Source organism: Ipomoea nil, unplaced genomic scaffold (assembly GCF_001879475.1).
Source record: "Ipomoea nil cultivar Tokyo-kokei standard unplaced genomic scaffold, Asagao_1.1 scaffold2580, whole genome shotgun sequence".
Taxonomy (NCBI): Eukaryota; Viridiplantae; Streptophyta; class Magnoliopsida; order Solanales; family Convolvulaceae; genus Ipomoea; species Ipomoea nil.
In genome coordinates, this window is record NW_017619008.1 from 817,256 (window position 1) to 838,967 (window position 21,712).

The following is a 21,712-nucleotide window of genomic DNA, read 5'->3' on the forward strand; positions in this document are numbered from 1 at the left end:
GGCAAAGGTTCCCAAACTCTTCAATATTAGGCATAAGATTCATTTCGGCATTTTATCAAACACCTTGTGGGCATGAAATTTGTATATAAAACTTAGTGAAATTGAAACCCCAAATTCTTCCCATAGACTCACCACTAACAACCATATCCAAGATACATTCTACCAACATCATATGCCAAAGAAAACTAAACTAAACAATGTAAAAAAATAAAATTACTCTACTAAGCATATAATCTAACAACAAATTGAAAGGAAAACTAAATTGCAAGAATCAAAATATGAGTCCAAGGTATCATAAATAAGTAAGAACAACACTCAAAACAACAATTAATCTAGAACAATCAGCCCTAAGCAACCTAGCTTTCAAAATTTCAAAATTTGGGGAAAAATTCGTGGGTTAGGGTTCCTACCCAAAAATTAAGCAAATAGCACCACCAATTCAAGAATAAGAGAGTAAAATAAAGTAGGGATGTTACCTTGTAGTCTTAGGAGTTACTTGGAGTGAAAATGTTTGACGATTTCGGACTTAGGTGATTAGGGCGAGGTTGAGCGAGAAGGGAATTGTGGGAGGGGTAGGGAAAAAATCTGATTTTAAAGGACTTAAAAAAAACTGAAGCTTTTTTTTCGACACTGCTTGGGCTTGACGCGTCGAACCACGGGTTCGACGCGTCGAAAATTTCCAGAAGCTTTTGTTATTGGTGAGCTGTCGTAGGCTCCCAAATTAAAACCTTACAAACGTAGTAGCGGGAGTAAGGATCGATCTCACGAGGAGTAACTAGTTTAATGTATGTGCTCAAATTAAAGTAAAGGGGGGTTTGGTATGAAGATGATAATCAAAGAAAATAAACGAATAAAGCAATGAAAACAATATATTGAAAGCACCTATAATAGAAAACCTTGGTTAGTAAAGATCCACCACCAGAATTTAACACTGATCATTGATTCAAAAGGTAATTAGTATGCAATTGAATATTTGTCGTGAAATTATTTCATTTCTGTTTTCCCTTAGTTGTAGGTAAATAAAGCACAAGCGGTTTAATTACCCCTAACTACTAAATAACCTAAGAAAAGCGCTATAGATTTAATTTAATAGCAGCAATAGGAACTAGGAAAACCAACAAACTAAATAACACAAGCACAAGCGGTTGCATTTAATTTAGGAAAATATTCTTCCTGAAATCAATTATCACTAAGCCGTCAATAATTAACCTCAGTTGCTACTGAATATTAGAATAATTTGTAGCACAACATTATCTAATATAGCAAATAATTATATCAAATAACTTAGAAGAATATTTAATACCCAAATGCATAAATATTATATAATAAAATAAATAAATAATCTTACAGCATAATCAATTCCGGGGCTTAAATTCACTAAACCAAGCTAAAGAAATTAGCCACGAATGGACATTGACAACAACTTTAATGAATAATCGAGAGGGAAAGAATGAACATTTTACAAAAGTAAACTCCTACTATTTATAGCATTCTAAAAAAAGGCCAAATGAATTTCAACCATCCAATTCCTAACTTTCAGCTTCACGTCCGAATTAATCTTCCGTTTCCTGCGCATGATTTGGTTGACGACCGGTTAATTCAGTCGTTATATTATAGACCGCGGTGTATGTGCACCGCGGTAAAAAACGACGCCGTTTCTTTAAGTAAAGAAACGGCCCGCCGTTAGAGTTAACGGAGTCCGTTTGTTTGGTGTATTAAACACCAACTGACACTACAGTATATCTAAACCGACACTGCAGTTATATCAAAATGATACTGTAGTTATAGTGAAATGAAACTGCAGTGTATATAAACTGAAACTGAATAACATTTCACATATTTGAGTGTATATTGTACAATGAAGCTGTAATTATATCAAAATGATCATGTAGTTGTGTTTTAATGAAACTATAGTGTATATAAAATAAAATTAAATAACATTTTCACATATTTGAGTCTATAAATATTGAATGAAACTATAGTTATATCGAAATGAAACTGTAGTTATGTTCAATTGAAACTGCAGTGTATACAAAATGACACTGAATAACAGAGTTACTTTTTGCAAAAGGGTGCGAAACGGCGGAAATAAACACTGTTAATTTTCATTTAAAAAAAAGACGCGCGGTGCATAATCGATTATGCACCGCGGTGCATAATATAATTTGCCCGGTTAATTTGGAAAGATTGAAATGAATGTTTCAATTCCTTTCTTTGCATGCATGCATCTTGGTTGGACAAAGAAACCATATTTAACATTAATATATATATATATATATATATATATATATATATATATATATATATAACTAGTACGTACGTTGTATGAACTCTATATATTATTTATTATATATATTATATATTATATATTATATATTATAAGAAGAACTAATTATAAGATAATATTAAATAACTAATACAAAATTATTATAAAGATGTACCTAAAATATGGGTGTAAAATATGCCTATCAAATTCCCCCACACTAAAACATTTGCTTGTCCCCAAGCAAAAATATTATTTGCGAAGTAAATTGAAATGAAATTCCAAAAATTCATAACACTTCATGAGCAACAATCTGAAGCACCCTGCAATTAATAAGTTAGCATTCCTATTTGAAAATGAAGAAAACTAAATAAGTAAGCCCTCACAGGAATATCACTCATCACTCAAGTGTTTGATCGGTATAGATTTCGCTCAAGTTCATTCCTATAAAATTGCTCTACCATAGGCTTGCATATCTTCTCAATCACCACTACAAGAGTCATGCATGACACAAATCATAAGGACTTTTCACAAGTTGTAATGGGGCTAGGGTTAAGGTAGGGAATATTTAGGAAAGTAGCTTAAACAAAAGCTTTCAAACTACAGGAGTAAATAAATACAAATAATCCAAGATACTTGTTCAACACCAAGTATAGAATGCTTCCTCAGTATTACCAGAATTTCCCCTTACTTCATTTATTTAGAAGTAACTTCAACTCAAAATCAATTGCTGATTCTTTCTCATTTTCTCATAAATTTTCAGCAATATTTTTCTTTTTCAAACATATATTCTCCATTTTTCCATTTTTCCATTTTTTCGATTTTCATATTTTTTTTTTTTTGGAATCATGAATTGTCTTCGTTTTCTTTTTCATAGAAGACCAGTGACAAATCGGCAATGAAGATACAACCCACCTCATTCTCCATCATATTAACACAAGAAAGTGACCTCCCCCACACTTCTTCCTCACAACCTCGCGTAGATTACACGAATAATTCAAAATTTGCTCCACTAGTTATTCAGCTGGGTGAAGGCATTATTTTTAGATATAAAAGGCTTGTAATGTGGTTCAAAATAAAGAAAAGAATGGCCATAAAGCTCAAAATGGTTAACAAGGGGAAATAAATCATAGGACAAACCGGTTATTTGGCTAGTGAGACTCAAGATCAAATAATGGCCTTAATCACACTTGAATCATGCATGGTCTAATTAGCTTTAAAAGAGAATCAAGGCAAGTTCTAGAGAAACAAAATTATGGAAGAAATCGCACAATAGAAAGAAAATAAGACCGAAGTGTCAGTCAATAGCTCAAAACACTCACAGGTTTATTGCTTACTTAATATAGCCACTACATATCAAACAAGAAATGCTAACAAACTAATCAAAATTTGCCAAACTATTTATTCAATCACATTATGAATTTCAGGAAAGGAATTTTTTTTTCAAAATAATACTTATTTTGCATAAAATACTAGTAAAATATTTTTGAAAATTTTTGAAAATTTTGACATATGCAAACAAATAATAAAACTAAATTCCCTCCCCCACACTTATTATCAACATTGTCCCCAATGTTGAACAAAAAAAAACACAGAAAAAGGGTTATTGAATGAGAAAAGGGAATAAAAGAAAAAAAATGGAACAAGCACACCTTAGGTTGCCTCCCAAGCAGCGCCTTTGTTTATCGTCGTTGGCTCGACTTATGATATTTCTTTAAATTTCCATCTTCTTTTTGAGTACCTTCGATGATTATGAGTATTCAAAGAAACAGTCCCTTCATGTAGATTAGTACTCAAAGATGATTTATTATTTCTTTCTTTTTCATTCGAAGCAATTTCATCAAATGTAACAAAGTTCAAAGAATCAACAAAAATTGCAAAATTATCATCACTAGGAGATTTCATGGTATCATAAATATTAAAAGTCACAAGTTTACCATTAGACTCCATAGTAAGCATACCACTATGAATATCAATTTTTGTTTTTGCGGTTTTTAAGAATGGCCTTCCTAACAAAATATGATTATTATTTTCCATATCAAGCACATAAAAATCAGCAGGAAAAACCAAGTTATCAACTTCAACAATCAAATCCTCAATCACACCCCTAGGATATGTAGTAGATCCATCAGCCAATTGAATTATTATACTAGATTTATTCAGGGGTCCAAGATTTAAAGAAGCATAAACAGAATATGGCATGACATTAATAGAAGCTCCCAAATCTAACATAGCATTTTCAAATTTCACCCCACTTATCATGCATGGAATAGTAAACATACCTGGGTCTTTGCACTTTTCAGGAAGATTGCTTTGACTAGCCATAGAGACATTCTCTTGCACTTTCACTTCCTCAATTCTTTCATTATTTCATTTCTTTTTCATAGTGCGTACCTCTTTTAGAAAATTTGCATAGCGAGGTACTTTTTCCATAGAATCTAAAAATGGTTTATTCGCCTCACATTCACGAAAGGTCTCATACAGATCATTATTTGAGTTTCCTCTTATTGTTTCTAAAAGAGCTTGAGGAAATGGGGGTACTGGTTCATAATCAGAAAAAGATGAAAGCTTACCTTCGGACTTCTCTTTATTGTTGGCAATGATTCCTGCACTTATTTCCTTGTTTAAATCAACATTCTTTTCCAGCGACATACTGTCAACACTAATTGCACTTACATTCTCTTTTGGATTAACCATCGTTTGAGAGGGTAGTTTGCCAGAACTCTGTGCTTCCAACCGACTAACCGTAGTTGCTAGTTGGCCCATTTGCATTGTCTTTCCAAGTTTTGAATACTAGCATTTGTTTCTTGAATACTAGCCTTTGTTTCTTGACGGAATATTTGTGTTTCTTGTTGAAACTGCAGAGTGTTAGTAGCAAGAGATTTAACAATATCTTCTAGATTCATACCTGAGCTAGAGCCTTGGGTCGGTTGTTGTCTTGCAGGAAATGGTTGTCTATACTGCTGAAAATTAGAACGATTCTGAACAAACTGGTTCCCTTGTGAGTTTCCATAGCTAAGGTTTGGGTGATCCCTCCATCCAGGATTATATGTATTGGAAAATGGATCATACTTACCTTGAGGTTGTCCAGGAAAACCTCCAGCCGTGTTAACTTGTTCAATAGGTTTTTCTTGAAGAGTTGGGCAGGCATCAGTTTGGTGCCCAATTACCGAGCAAATTTCACATGCTTTTACAGTTTGCATATTGCCTACAGCTAATTGACGAACAACAGTAGTTAAACCAGAAATTTGTTGTTCAAGAGCAGAAATATTTATCTCATTCACTTGCTTAGACGGTTGGACAAATCTATTGCCAAACTGTTGAGAATTTACAGCCATGTTTGCAATTAGAGTTCTTGCATCGTCTGGTGTCTTGTCAACTAAAGCACCACCGCTTGCGGCATCAATCATGCTTCTATCCATTGGAAAAAGTCCTTCATAAAAGTATTGAATGAGTAATTGATCACTAATTTGATGGTGTGGGCAACTTGCACATAGTTTCTTGAAACGCTCCCAATATTCATACAGGGACTCTCCATTGTTTTGCCTTATACCACATATTTCCTTTCTAATGTTGGCCGCCCTTGAAGCTAGGAAATATTTTTCAAGGAACGCTGTTTTCAAGTTATTCCATGTGGTGATGCTCCTGGAAGGTAGATAAAATAGCCAATCCTTCGCTGAATCCTTCAACGAAAAGGGAAAAGCTCTCAACTTGAGTTGTTCTTCAGTAACCCCTGTGGGTTTCATACTTGAACACATCACATGGAATTCCTTTAAGTGCTTTTGAGGATCTTCACCCGCAAGTCCATGAAAAGAAGGCAAAAGATGAATTAACTCAGATTTCAGTTCGAATTGTACATTAGCATCCAGAGCAGGGAAAGTGATGCATAAAGGTTGGTGATCTAAATTTGGAGCTCCAAGCTCTTTTAAAGTCCGATTTTGAGCCATGGGTTCCCCTTCTAAATCAGAATTGGCGAAATCGGTAGCTAGATCACTAAACTCAAATTTTCTCAAAGCTTGTTTCTTCCACCTGCGTATAGTTCTTTCAATTTCCGGATAGTACGGCAAGATTTTTTGATTAGAAGATCGGGTTATAGGCATAAAAAAAAAAAGAGAAAATATATTGCAGCATTTATGTAAAAGCACTGAAAGAAAAGAAAATTATTCTTTTTGATTAAAAAAACAAACAAATAAATAAATAAATAAATAAAATAAACAAATAAATAAGTGAACACAAAATAAACAAGAAAGTCTCCCCGGCAACGGTGCCAAAATTTGGTGAGCTGTCGTAGGCTCCCAAATTAAAACCTTACAAACGTAGTAGCGGGAGTAAGGATCGATCCCACGAGGAGTAACTAGTTTAATGTATGTGCTCAAATTAAAGTAAAGGGGGGTTTGGTATGAAGATGATAATCAAAGAAAATAAACGAATAAAGCAATGAAAACAATATATTGAAAGCACCTATAATAGAAAACCTTGGTTAGTAAAGAACCACCACCGGAATTTAACACTGATCATTGATTCAAAAGGTAATTAGTATGCAATTGAATATTTGTCGTGAAATTATTTCATTTCTGTTTTCCCTTAGTTGTAGGTGAATAAAGCACAAGCGATTTAATTACCCCTAACTACTAAATAACCTAAGACATTATAATATATATATATATATATATATATATATATATATATATATATATATATATATATATATTACTAGTACATACGTTGTATGAACTCTATATATTATTTATTATATATATTATATATTATATATTATAAAAAGAACTAATTATAAGATAATATTAAATAACTAATACAAAATTACTATAAAGATGTACCTAAAATATGGGTGTAAAATATGCCTATCAGTTACTTTTGGCCTGGGTGACTCGACGCGTCGAAAAATTTCAGTGTGAAATTTTTCGCCCAGGTCAAATTTTAACATGTTTCCTTAGTAAAAAACCACTCCTAAACCACCAATTAACACCCTAAACCAAAAACCACTCAAGTCTAACAAAAAACAAAAACCAAAAACGAAATAACAAGCAAAAATAGAGATGCGAGAAATTAAAGGATAGCATGGGGTGCCTCCCATGAAGCGCTAAATTTAACGTCGCTAGCTCGACGCAACTATGTTTGTTGAATTTCACTGGTAGGTTGGCGGATCAAGGCTATGCACCGCTCTTGCTTCAGTCTGACCACCGGAATGATAATGCTTCAATCTTTGCCCAATAACGGTGATTTCCTCATTAGTGCCTTGCAGCACCACAGCACCCGATGGGTGCACTTTAAGAACCTTGTAAGGTCCCGACCATTTGGACTTCAATTTTCTGGGAAATAACTTTAGCCTTGAATTGAACAAAAGAACATCTTCTCCCGAGACGAATTCTCTCCTAAGATTATGCTTGTCATGCCAACGTTTGGTCTTTTCCTTATAAATTTTCGAATTTTCATAGGCCTCAAGCCTAAATTCGTCTAGTTCATTAAGCTGGTGAAGCCTCTTCTCGCCCGCAGGCTGCATATCCATGTTAAGAGATGTAACCGCCCAACGAGCTTTGTGCTTCAATTCCACTAGTAGATGGCATGGTTTTCCACAGACAGGTCTGAAAGGTGAAGTGCCAATGGGATTCTTGTAAGCAGTTCTATATGCCCATAGTGCATCATCGAGTTTAGCAGACCAATCCTTTCGAGACAGGTTGACAACTTTCTCAAGTGTGGATTTGATTTCCCTGTTTGAAAGCTCTACTTGACCACTTGTTTGAGGATGGTACGGAGTTGAGAGTCGGTGGTGAACTCCATACTTTCCAAGAACCTTCTCCAAGGCTTTATTGCAAAAATGCGTTCTATTGTCAGTAATCACAGCCCTGGGCACTCCAAATCTTGCAAAAATATTCTTCTTTAAGAACTTGATAACCACTTTGTAATCATTAGAAGGACAAGCAATAGCTTCTACCCATTTAGAAACGTAGTCCACTGCCACAAGGATGTACTCGTTACCAAAAGATTTAGGGAACGGACCCATAAAATCCAACCCCCAAACATCATATAATTCCACCTCGAGAATGCCCTGTTGAGGCATCTCGTTCCTTCGTCCTACATTGCCCACTCTTTGACATTTATCACAGCGAACCACAAAAGAATGTGCATCGTTGAAAAGACTCGGCCAGTAAAATCCTGATTGTAGAACTTTAACCGCAGTTCGTGAAGCTCCAAAATGTCCCCCATAACATTAGGAATGGCAATGAGTGAGGACGCTTTCGATCTCATCTTCGGGTAAACATCTCCTTAGGAATGGCATCGTGCTAGATCTTTTTCTTGAGTGAATTGGAGGCGTTTGGTGGAAAATTTTGACAACCCACATAGTTCACCAAATCTGAATACCATGGCATAAAAGCTCGAAGTGCCATGAGTTGTTCCCCTACAAAATAATCATCAATGGGGAGCTTCTCCTCTCCTTCCTTCTCCTTATGATTCTCTAACCGTGATAGGTGATCAGCAATAAGATTTTCAGTTCCTTTCTTATCTTTGATCTCCAGATCAAATTCTTGAAGTAGAAGAGTCCACCTCATTAACCTTGGCTTGGTCTCCTTTTTGCTGATAAAATATTTGAGTTTCGAATGATCTGTATGGATAATCACTCTGTTTCCCGCTAAGTAGGACCGGAACTTATCAATGGCAAAGACCACGGCAAGCATCTCCTTCTCCGTAGTGGCATAGTTAACATGAGCATCATCAAGAGTGCGGCTGGCTTAGTAAATCGGATGAGGACACTTGTCCCTCTTTTGACAGAGAACAGCTCCCACAGCAAAATCACTAGCATCGCACATGATCTCAAACGGTAGGTCCCAATCTGGTGGTGACATTATGGGGGCTGTTGTCAAGGCCTTCTTTAACCTGGAAAAAGCTTCAAGACAAGAATCATCGAAAACAAAATTAGCATCTTTGGCAAGCAGTTGCTTTAGAGGCTTAGAGATCTTGGAAAAATCTCCAATAAACCTCCTATAAAAACTTGCATGCCCGAGAAAACTCCTTATTTCCTTCACAGAAGTGGGTGGTGGTAATTTTCAATAACTTCCACCTTAGCTGGATCTACCTGTATACCTGCTTCTGAAATTTTATGGCCAAGGACAATCCCCTGTGACACCATAAAATGACACTTTTCCCAATTTAAAATAATATTGGCTTTTTGACACTTTTCCAATGCCTCATCCAGGTTAGACAGGCAATCATCAAAAGACAAACCATAAACAGAAAAATCATCCATAAAAACTTCCATGGTTTTCTCAATCAAATCAGAAAATATGGCTACCATGCACCTTTGAAAAGTGGCTGGTGCATTACATAGCCCGAATGGCATCCTTCGATAAGCAAAGGTACCATAAGGGCATGTAAAGGTAGTCATCGGGATGAATGAGAATCTGAAAGAATCCCGAAAAACCATCAAGAAAGCAAAAATATGAATGCTTAGCCATCCTCTCAATTAATTGGTCAATAAAGGGAAGGGGAAAAGGATCTTTCCTAGTAGCTTTGTTCAATTTCCTATAATTAGTGCACATTCTCCACCCCGTGACCAATCTAGTAGGAATAAGTTCATTCTTTTCATTGCGCACTACTGTTGTCCCCCTTTCTTAGGAACCACATGAATGGGACTAACCCATTTACTATCAGAAATAGGATAAATAATTCCTGCCTTTAACAATTTAAGAATCTCTTTTTTCACCACCTCCTGCATACTAGGATTCAATCTACGTTGATGCTCAACACTGGGCTTATGCCCATCCTCTAGATTAATTCTATGCATGCAATAAGAGGCACGGTTCCTACTATATCATCAATTGTATATCCTATGATTCTCCTGTGTTTTCTTAACACATGCAATAACTTTTCAGTTTCTTCCTCATTCAAATGAGCACTAACAATCACTGGATAAGTAGAATTAGGACCAAGATAAGCATACCTTAAATTTGTTGGTAACAGTTTTAATTCTACTTGTGGTGGTTCCTTTTCTTTTTGTGGTGATCTATCATCGAGTCCACACACAATGGACACCTATGGGGTTTCCAGAGATTCATATACCACCAGTGGCTCATCTCCCCCACACTTGCCTTCTTCCAAGTGTCCATCCTCAATTGTGTCACCCTTGCCAATTTGCAAGGGATCATCGACAATCATATCACTTCGCCGAAACTCTTCAACATACGCATCGACTTCATCTATATAAAAACAAACATCAAGACAAGAAGATTTGTTAGTCGGTTCAAAAACTTTAAACTCCACCTTGTCATCACCGATTTCAAGAACTAAAGTTCCCTTTTTGACATTGATCACTACGTACCCCTGCAGTTGCTAAAAACGGTCTCCCAAGGATTATGGGAACCTTAGCATCCTCCTCCATCTCAAGAACTACAAAATCCCCAGGGATATAAAATTTATCAATCTTCACTGGAACATCCTCAAGGACTCCAACCGGATGCTTCACTGATCTATCCGCCAACTGAATAGTCATAGATGTGGGCTTTGGTTGGCCTAGTTGCAACTTTTTGCACAACGAGTACGGCATCAAACTCACACTTGCCCCCAAATCACACAAGGCTCTCTGGACCAGAGATCCTCCAATAACACAAGGAATTGAGAAACTCCAAGGATCACTATGCCTAGGTGGCAGGTTGTTTTGGATCAAGGCACTGCATTCTTGGTTTACTGCCACAGTTTCACGATCCTCAAATTTCCTCTTATTTGACAAGATCTCCTTCAAAAAATTGGCATACGAAGGGATCTCGGTGATAGTATCAAGCAATGGAATAGTGATATCCAACTGCTTGATCACACTAAAGAACTTCGCCCTTCGTTCCTCTACCTTTGATTTCTTGAACTTCTGTGGAAAAGGAAGAGGTGGTGTATGCTTCAGTATGGGTTCAATCTCTTGAACCAAATCCTCCTTGTCTTGGACAGTAACTTCTTCATTTCCTTTTTCAGCTTCAACTTCCCGATTCCTCCTGCAAACTTGTTCACTAACGGGATAGGGTGGATCCTGTAGCTACTTCCCACTCCTAGTTGTAATGGCATTCAAGTGTTCTCTTGGATTTTCTGGGCAAGTAGGCAACTTCCCCGTGACAGTAGTTCTGGAAGTTGAAGCTTGATTCGCCAGCTGATTTTCCAACATCTTATTGTGAAGGCTCAGTTGGTCCGTTCTCTGTAAGGTGCTTGTACCTCTCCTCACTTTGCTCATGAGACTTAAGCAACTTTTCCACCAAAGCTTCCAAATTTGACGAGGTTGGTGCTTCCGGTTTAGGCATGATTTGCCTAGGCTGAGTAACTGGGGCCTGATATCCTTGATTTGGCCTAAACTGTTGCTGATTTCCTCCTTTGTAATTTTGTTAACATTGGAACCCTGGAGGTGGAGCTCTATTACTAAAAGTTTGAGGATTAGCCGCCCCAGCTGGATTACTCCATGAGAAACCTGGGTGGTTCCTTGGTGCGTTCGGATTGTAGACTCCTTGTTGTGGATATGATTGTTGTTGCTTACCATATCCTACCCAATCAACTTGCTCCATTGCTCCCTGTGTTTCAATGCTGTAACACTCTCCGGTGTTGTGCTCTCCTCCACATAGCTCACACATCATAATTGATTTAGGGGTAATAGTTGAAGTGGAAATATTACCTGCGCTTTGATTCTTCAAAGTAATTTGAGCTAGCTGATGCACTAAAGTGGCCACATTGTCAACCTTAGCCGTCAAGGCTGACATTTTCCCATCATCATATATGCTCCCCACAAGCCTCTGGGGAGTTCTCTCTGTGTACCACGCAGTCCCATTCATTGCGATCTTGTCCAAAAGATCCTCAGCGTGAGTCGGCTCTAAGACTGTAAATGATCCACCCGAAGAAGCATCAACTAGGATCTTTGAATTATCCTGTAATCCTTCGTAGAATGCCATCATCAAGTCCCAACTCGGAATACCATGGTGTGGGCATTGTCTTTGTAATTCCTTGAATCTCTCCCACAACTCAGCTAAAGACTCACAAACTATCTGTTTGAAATTCTGAATCGCACGTCTCATCTTCTGAGTCTTGGAGATGGGATAAAATCTCTTCAAAAACGCCCTGTGCAACTGATCCCATGTCTCATAGTAGTTTTCCAGATAAGAGATAAGCCAGTTGTTAGCCTTATCCCTTACTGAGAATGGAAATAATCGGAGCTTGATTCCATCATCAGTAGCTCCGTTAATCTTGAAGGTGCTACAGATCCTCAGAAATTTCACAATATGAGCATTAGGATCCTCTGTTGGTGCTCCTCTGAACCTGTCTGAAGCAACCATTTGCACAATCACCGGTTTGATCTCGAAGTTGTTGGCTTCAACCCCAGGCACATTAATGCTTCCATAATCCCCCACAGTCGGAGCGATGTAGTCAGACATGGACCTCGCAACGGGTGGTGGTTGATTAACTTCTTCAGCTGGATTCATGTTGTTCTGAATTGCTTCCTGCGCTTCCCTTCTCTGTTTCCTAAGGAGCCTGGCCTGCCTCTCAATCTCAGGGTTAAAAGGTTCTAACCCTTCGTTTCCCGAAGACCGAGTTCGCATAAAACTAAGTCCGCAGATCACAAATCAAAGCTCAACACAAGAAACTCGTTATCGATTAGTAAATAATAATAATAAATAGAATAAAATATAAAAATAGACTAGTCTCCTAGAGTAAAACTGTAACACCCCACTTTTCTTAAACTTAATTACAATTCTAAAACCAACATTAATATAAACTAAGCAGCGGATAAACAATCTTAACTAATAAACTAGTGGAGATGTCACCAGCACAACCACCTCTTTACGGTGATTGCACAGGTTAAGGATGGAACTAACTCATTAAATCACAATAACATAGCAAATACTTAATTAAAGTCGTAAGGGGGAGAAACACCCCGGTGTCTATCACCAAACATAATCATCATAAGTCTACAAATCATCAAATAAACATCATAATAATAATAAGAGTTTAGACTACTAGATCTACTAAGCCAGTCTAACTCGATCATCTCTCAAACGCTGGGCCCACCTGAAAGGGGTTTTGCAAAACAACACGTAGACAAGTAGGAAAACACCTGTTAGCACGAAGCTAAGTATAACCACACTCAACCCTGTAAAGTACTACAGTATATACTTTGGAAAAACATTTGTTCACAAACTCTACTCAAGCAATCTCAACACTTAGGCAACTTTAAGATACATTACAGACTTACTATATGCTTGCAACCTATAATATTAACAGGCATGCTTCAACGATAAATAACTCATCAACATAAATACTCTAACACATATTTCTCATAACAAAACTCATCATAACGAACTCATGCTATCAAGCAATTGCATGCTATCAATCAATACGAAATTATCTTCATGCTTTCAAGATCACATCTTGCAAACTAGTTATATAAGACGTCAAAATGCAACTAAAGCAATCAAGCTCAATATACAATCCCGATTAATCATACTCATTATGAAATCTAGTGCAAACATTCTGATTATGCAATCTCGTGCAATACTATACTCAAATGCAATCTCGTGCAATACTATAAGTATACTCAACACTCGCTTGTAAAATAGAATACTTCTCTGTGGAGGTTTCTTAGAGCCACAAGGACTCGCTTGCTTTCTTTCTTTTCTTAGAGTCGCAATGACTCGCTTTCTTTCTTTCTTTTCTTAGAGTCACAATGACTCGCTTTCTTTACAAATGGACGACGTAGGAACTTCACTGTATCGTGAACGAACCTATCCGGGCACGGGGTCTAGCCGGCCTAATACTCATCTCGTCCACCAAACCACTCTCTTGGTTCTATGCTCAAACTCTGTGGAATCAGGTATCGAACTATCAGCGTGCACACCCCCTGACCAGGATTCCAACCTCGTAAAGTGAGAATATGCCGCGTTATATACTGGGACCGCAATGTCCATAACTTTCTTCCGAGAGGACGTAGTACAAACGGGTTCTCCAAAACATGATTTTCCTCACCATAGATATATATAGATATATCGCTCATGCATCTCATATATGCAACACTTAACTTATGCAAAAGACATGCACATACTTCTCAATTCATTCTCAAAGACAAGATAAAGATGCTCTACGTGGAATGAGATTTTTGGAAAATAATACTTAGGCTCACGTTGGCCACTTATGCACTTTTAAAACATGATTTACTTGGAATGCAATTTACTATACAAAATGCTTCAAATTAAATATCACAATGATCTCTCAAGAACACAACAACATGCTTGGTTTGCAACATATCAAACTCTGTATATTTCTACCATCAAAATAGACCTCACATTCCATTGAACATACAACACATTCTAGTCATGCTTTTCTAACAATACTTATTCATAAGGGTTCATGCTTCTCTATTCAATACACACATAGCATCAGGGGAATAAAACAAGGCAAATTTCCAAAGGCAGAGAACTCAAACAATACTACTGTGAAGCAATTTCATCACTAAATCCATCATAACATGCTCATTTCTAATCCAAAACGTGCGTCAAGACGGCCCCGAGGTACCGAGGCACAAGGGCTCGTGACACCTGGCCCGAAACGACACGTAGCTGAGCCACAAGGGCCCGGCCACTGCACAGAGATAACTCAGGAACCATGGGGCGGGGCTCAGCATGGCCAGCCCCCTCACGTCGTTAGCTTGCCGGCCCTAGGCAACAGCCCTCTCCTAGGGCCGTTCCCTAGGACCGGTCGGCCACGGCTCTAGCCAACGGTCCCCTTGTTGGGCCGTTGGTTAGGGCCGTTGCTTCATCTGGTGCACACTGTCTGTGCACCAGATGATCTATTTTCATCTGCAAAACAATCTCAGATAACTCCAACTCATCCAAAACATTAACAACACAACATAGACAAGTAATAGATCACTTCATAGCTCAAAGACATAATAAATCTAGCATTTCTACTCATTTCTGCCTAAGAAACAAGGCTTCACAGAGCCAAAAACCAAAGTGGTAGTCCATGGGGTTATACCTTTGAAGCTTCTTCTCTTGTGCTGGGATTCCACCTTCTTCCCAAGCTAGCTACCCCCCCCCCCCCCTCCCCCTTCTTCACTTCCTAACAAATCAAACAAACCATACAAAGCTTAAGGCTAAAACCTCAGAGAATGGATGAAAGCTAGAAGAGAAATGGAAGGCTAGGATTGAATGGAGAAGGAGGATGAAACTTACTGTGTTGCCTCTTGATTTGCAGAGCTGAAATGTGGGAAGCAAAGAGTGGAATCAAGAGGCAAATGGTCTGATAGAGTTCTCATTTATAGAGACACAAAGCCCTAGGATGATCCCTCATGATTGGTGGGGGGCAAATTGGTAAAGTGGCTTGCTAAAAGATGAATCATGATGAAGCTTTTGGATGGTCAGTGGTCCACCATACTTCATGGACCAAGACTAGAAGGATAACTTTAAATAGTTTGGGGGTCAAAATAGATTTTTCCAAAGATGATTTCTAAACAAACACTTGGTTCAGGTTTCTCCCGGTCTCACTCAGATTGGTTTCTCAGTTTAAAACTTGGTACACGAAGTACCCGAAAATTTAGGATTTTAGAATTATAATAAGTTTCGGTGTTGAATTAATTTAAAATGTAACTCAAAATAATTTATTCAAATACCAATTTATCTATAAAAAAAAATTAATGGAGTGAAAATGGCTATTTTGGAATTTCTTAAAATTGGATTTATAAAATTAAATTTTGGGTTGTCACATAAACTTTCGCTAATGTTAATACTTAACGCCACTTCCTCGGCAACGGCACCAATTTTTGAAGCGTAGTAAATTTGCAAACAAATAAATACCCGGAGTACGGGTAGTCGAACCACAGGGAAGTGGGGTACTAAGCACTAGCTACTGGATTTTCTCGACGCGTCGAATTGACGTTGACTTCCTTCCAACTTCATTTTGACTCCCGCTTTAGCTTGGACAGCCTTCCTTGCTCTTGCATTAGTCCTGTAATGACTCAAAAACACTACTAAACACCGTAAAACATTCAAAGCAAGTGTAAAGCCATATTTTAATGCGAAAGCAAGGAGAAAGGCGTTGGACATGCCAATCCATTGAATTTAAGCTTCCAAAATGAAACAAACAACCAATAAAAACTTATGTAATTGTGATTACGTCAAACGGCCTTATATCTTAAAGTTGTAGTGTCTAGACTTCTTTGCACTACATACTTTCGAGTGGTATATGCGCTCTCAAGTGACGTACAAGCAAGTCTCAAGGGGGCATTTGTAGACACTGAAATTTTGATAAATATGATTAGTTTTTAATATTAGTATATTTGAAATATTTTTGATAATATTGATATTATCTAATTTTAAAAACTAATCATATTTATCAAAATTTCAATGTCAACAATGGGTTTAAGTGCAAACATGTTGATAGCCGAAGAGTTGGCGTATGACAAGGAATCGTTGAAGATAGAGCATGAAACATTGGTAACACAATTGACCTACGAGCAAAAGAATGTTTATGACTCTGTGATGAATGATATTGATTCCAATGGAGGTGGATTGTTCTTTGTGTATGGTTATGGAGGAACATGAAAGACGTTCGTGTGGAGAACGTATCATCAAAGATAAGGAGCCGTGATGATATTGTTCTGAATGTTGCTTCCAGTGGAATAGCATCTTTGTTCTTGCTTGGAGGCAGGACGACGCATTCCAGATTTGCTATACCACTCTCTTTGAACGAAGATTCCACGTGCAATATATCGCAAGGCAGTGACCTTGCTGAGCTTATAATAAGGAGCAAATTGATAATATGGGATGAAGCATTGATGACGCACAAAAACATTTTTTAAGGCTTTGGACAAAACTATGATGGATCTATTGAGGTTCGCCATACGGGTACTGCTGAAAAGACTTTTACTGGAAAGACAGTAGTTTTGGGCGGCGATTTTAGACAGATCATACCTGTTATTCCGAAAGCGACAAGAGCAGTAGTTGTTAGAGAAACTATTAATTCTTCATACCTGTGTACAAATTGCAAGGTATTAAGGCTCACCAAGAACTTGAGACTACAGACCTTAGCTTCAGATGAAGATAGACAGACGGTTGATTGATTTTCAAAATGGATTGTAAACATCGGAGATGGGATTGCAGGGGTTGTAAACGGCGGTTCATTTGATATCGATATTCCGGCATGGTTTTTGTTGAAGTGTGGACACGATCCCATAACAACTATAGTGGAAAGCACCTTCCCAAGCTCGAGATATGGCATGCGCAGCTAGAATTCCGAGCGATCCTCTCACCGACTTTAGATGTCCTTTATCAAATTAATTAGTACATGTGCGACATGAATACCGCAGAAGGACGAACATATTTAAGTTGTGACTCTTTGTGTATGGCAGAATAAGACACTCATGAATTCTTAAATAGTTTGAGATTGTCAGGTCTTCCTAATCATTCATTGACATTAAAGGTTGGTGCACCTGTTATGTTATTGCGAAACGTAGGCCACTCTCTTAGTCTTTGTAACGGGACGCGTCTCATCATCACAATATTGGCAGATCACATTGTCGAAGCAAGAATAGTTAATGGGACACATGAAGGAACCAAAGTTCTTATCCTCCGAATGTCTCTCACTTCTTCTGATATGAGATTTTCTTTCAAGTTCCATCGTAAACAATTCCCGTTGATGCTTGCATATGCCATGACTCTCAATAAAAGCCAAGGCCAAACACTAGCTCCCGTTAGGTTATTGCTAAAAAAAAACCGGTCTTTAATCACAAACAATTGTACATGGCTTTCTCTTGAGTCACCTATCCTGATGGCCTGAAGGTATTAGCTCTAGACGATGATGGACAAGATTGTGTTGTGGCTATCAATGTCGTCTATAAAGAGGTTTTCAATAATGTGTAAATACAATCGATGATATTATGTTTTTTTTTTTCTTTCAAAATGAAAAAATTGATATATATCTAGACAAAATATATCTTCTATACAAATGAATTAGGACAACAATTGATTACTATAACTAAGTTGCTAGAGAACGAGCACATTTGGCCAATTTATAAAAATCGTAAACAATGATATATAAAATCTCTAAAGTTATAGCACCGCATGCGTACATATACACATTAGCTATTAATTTGAGCAATTATTTGCTCGAATTCAAGTAATGATAACATCAACAAACATAAACGATCCAAACCATATCTTCAATTGCACTGTATAATAATTGATGTTATAATTTAAATAATTGTATATCGATACAAATATTCATAATATATTATAACAAATCAATTTCGTGCATCGCACAGGTGAAAATACTAATTTATCATAATAATTAAGTTATTATTTACCAAAGTTGCAAGATTTTGTTTGAGTTAATACCATCTAACGTTCCCTGAGTATAAGAATTTTGCCACGTTTAGTCCTAAACTTTCAAATTTAACCATTCGTGGTCCAAGTTAACCACTTATGGTCCTTCAATAATTAAATTTTAACCAATCATGATCCTTTCAAAAAGACCATGACTGGTTAAATTTCTAAAGTTGAAGGACCATAAGTGGTTAACTTGGACCACAAATGGTTAAATTTGAAAGTTTAATGACCACAAATGATCAATTTGAAAGTTTAAGACTAAACGTGACAAAATCTTTATATTCGAAGGACCCCATTTGACATTAATTGGATCTTTGTTTTTATTAGAAGTATTGATGGTGTCATATTTTTGTTTGTTTGTTTGTTTTTTTTTTTTTTTTTTTTTTTTTTTTTTTTTCTTTTTAATGGGGAGTTTTATTTGAAGACACAATTATGAAACATTGGTGAGATTTTTATTTGTAGTTGCGAACAGTAGAAGTCACTACTTCTTCAATTCTATGGCAATGGCTACTTCTACTTCCTTCTCACAATTCAATCTAATCTCTAAGCTTCAACACACTTGTCGTCTATCGACATCTCCTATTGGTTACCCCAAGCCTCAATGGAGGAGGAAGAAGAAGAGAACCGCGATGGTGGCACGCCACAGGTTTTCTTCATGGCGAGGAGGCGGCGGCGGCAGATTCATAGAAGCGGAGGAGGACGACGACGAAGCCCGGTTCGAATATGCGGTGGCGCTTTTCAATAGGATGGAATACTACAAATGCCATGACGTTCTGGAAGCTCTATGGCACTCCTCGGATGACCCTTCTCGAACCCTTTTTCACGCCATTCTGCAATGCGCTGTCGGCTTCCATCACCTCTTCAATCAGGTTTATTTTCCTCTAAATTCTTCAATATTATTTGAATCGAATCATTGATGACTGGCTTTCGAATTGAAAGTTGTCACTTTCCCTTTGCTGAAGGATGAAATTAGGAAATTGCTAAGATATGGCTTCATGTGTGATAGCAAAATTTTTGTTTCGTTTTTTATTTGTTGCAGAATCACAAAGGTGCGATGATGGAGTTGGGAGAGGGGCTGTGTAAACTTCGAAAAATGAGATTTGAGAGCGGACCATTTCACCAGTTCGAGAAGGAAATCTCTGCCGCTTTGGATTTCATATACCAAACTCAATTAGAACTTGCTGCCTGTAAGTACTTTATAGTGAGAGTTAATTGCTCCTTTTGATCATAGAAACCTTTACCTATCTTCTATATATCTATCTATCTATGTGTCTTGCCAAGCAATTGTAAGGAATAACCCAAATGTATTGCCTCTGTGGATTTCACAGTTCAATTCTTGTGTATAGAATACGCTTTAATTTTCTTGTTCATATGGTTCTGTCTGGATTTCTATTGGGTGCCTGCCTGGCAGAAGTTTACCTGCCATGGGAAACAAGTTAAAAAACATAAAAGCATTTTTTGAGACAAATCCAAAGTTTTTCACTCTATCTCAACGTTTTCTGCTCTGCTATTTTTATCTTGTAAGTAGTAAATGTTGATTAATTCTGGCCAGTTTCTCCAAAACTTATGTAGGTTCTGAAGACCTGTGTCTTGCAATGGATCAATCTGAGATATCCTACCAGCTTCTTGGTGGATATGCTGCCGGGCAACAACTTTATATCCTGGTTAGAGACGATGATGGAAACTACCTTGTATTCTGTCATGACAGATACATCACTGCTGGTCAAAATCCAAGGATAAAAGTCCCAATCTTAATGGCTTCTGAGGAGCATCTAATGGAGTTGGAGTGCATATGACTCAATTGCATTGCCTTATACATGAAGGCGTACATCTCTCAAACCCGGCCACTTCGGTTTTTAATAGGATCTAAGGAATGTTGTGAGTACATAGCAAGTAATTATGCAGTATAGTTAAGCCCAGCAATACTTGTGCTTTCTTAGTATGCACATAATTGTTGTTGAACACAAGAAAACCAGTAATACATACCACGCATTTTATATGGTCTCTTCCAAGATGTTTGGTCGAATAATTCTAATGCCACTATAATGTAATTACATTTCATATATTTTACTAAATGAATTCGTACTTTTAACAGCCCTTGTCTATTGATGCTTGTAGCTGTGGTTGTGAAGATGGTTCGTGGCAGTTGGGTAAAGTTAGCAAAACACAACGTTAGAAGGATGTTAAACCATTGAAATTAGTTATAAGGAAGCTGAGAAATGTCAAATTGCCCTTGGTTGTTACGATTTAGTTTTGGCTCAAGTGTCAAATCGCACCATGAACCAATTGCGATATGTCATGTAGCACCCTGATCTTACATAACTGATTATTCGATTCACAAACCAAAAAATTTTGTCCACCTAGTATTTTTTACAGGTAACCTTCAGGTTAAAGGTAATAAGTTGGTAATGTGGAGGTGATTTGGCAGACATGTGTTTTGTTTTGTAGATGTGTCAGCCATTTCAATAGATGTGGCGGCCATTTCATCAATTTAATTGAATAACCCAAAATTTGACTTTCCAGTCATCCGCGTTGTGGCCGGCGACAGGCGGCGTTCCGGCGACCGGAGTGTCGCCAGATTCTGGAAATTCCAGAAAAACTTCACAAATCAATCTGAAGGTTCAAAATCATATGCAATCAGCCACAACGATTGTATCTGTGTCAGCCATTTCAATAGATGTGGCAGCCATTTCATCAATTTAATTGAATAACCCAAAATTTGACTTTCCAGTCATCCGCGTTGTGGCCGGCGACAGGCGGCGTTCTGGCGACCGGAGTGTCGCCAGATTCTGGAAATTCCAGAAAAACTTCAGAAATCAATCTGAAGGTTCAAAATCATATGCAATCAGCCACAACGATTGTATCTCCAGAGCCATTAGCAAAATATAGGAGAGGAATACACAAAATAGGCGAGGAATACACAAAATATTGTAGAGAAATCAGTGATTGCTGAGACGGAATCTGGAAATATCATAGAAAATGCGAAAATTGTTCCCAGACAAAAATTCAACGCAACAACAACAGCAACGAATTGGAGCATCTCACATTCTGATTTTTGAAGCTGCAGCAACAAATTGGAACAACATTTATG

The 21,712-nt window shown here is 37.5% G+C and overlaps 1 protein-coding gene and 1 long non-coding RNA gene across 2 annotated transcripts; both read left to right on the top strand.

Moving 5' to 3' along the window:
• Positions 1–498: 498 nt before the first annotated feature.
• On the top strand, positions 499–21,616 carry LOC109154078. The gene is made up of 3 exons (XR_002049649.1): positions 499–509; positions 14,225–14,230; positions 21,536–21,616. It is a non-coding gene; the product is annotated as an uncharacterized LOC109154078 (long non-coding RNA).
• LOC109154076 lies at positions 19,057–20,715 on the top strand. Its single transcript, XM_019301953.1, has 3 exons — positions 19,057–19,490; positions 19,661–19,808; positions 20,194–20,715. Exons 1-3 carry the CDS (start codon positions 19,119–19,121, stop codon positions 20,415–20,417), a joined length of 744 nt encoding a protein of 247 aa, XP_019157498.1. The 5' UTR covers positions 19,057–19,118; the 3' UTR covers positions 20,418–20,715.
• Positions 21,617–21,712: the final 96 nt, after the last annotated feature.

Excerpts from the sequence above, each read along its gene's own strand:
- LOC109154076 (XM_019301953.1), top strand. The coding sequence starts at position 19,119 with ATGGCAATGGCTACTTCTACTTCCTTCTCACAATTCAATCTAATCTCT. Across the intron at positions 19,491-19,660 it reads TCCATCACCTCTTCAATCAG|AATCACAAAGGTGCGATGAT; the intron begins GTTTATTTTCCT and ends TATTTGTTGCAG. Across the intron at positions 19,809-20,193 it reads TCAATTAGAACTTGCTGCCT|GTTCTGAAGACCTGTGTCTT; the intron begins GTAAGTACTTTA and ends AAACTTATGTAG.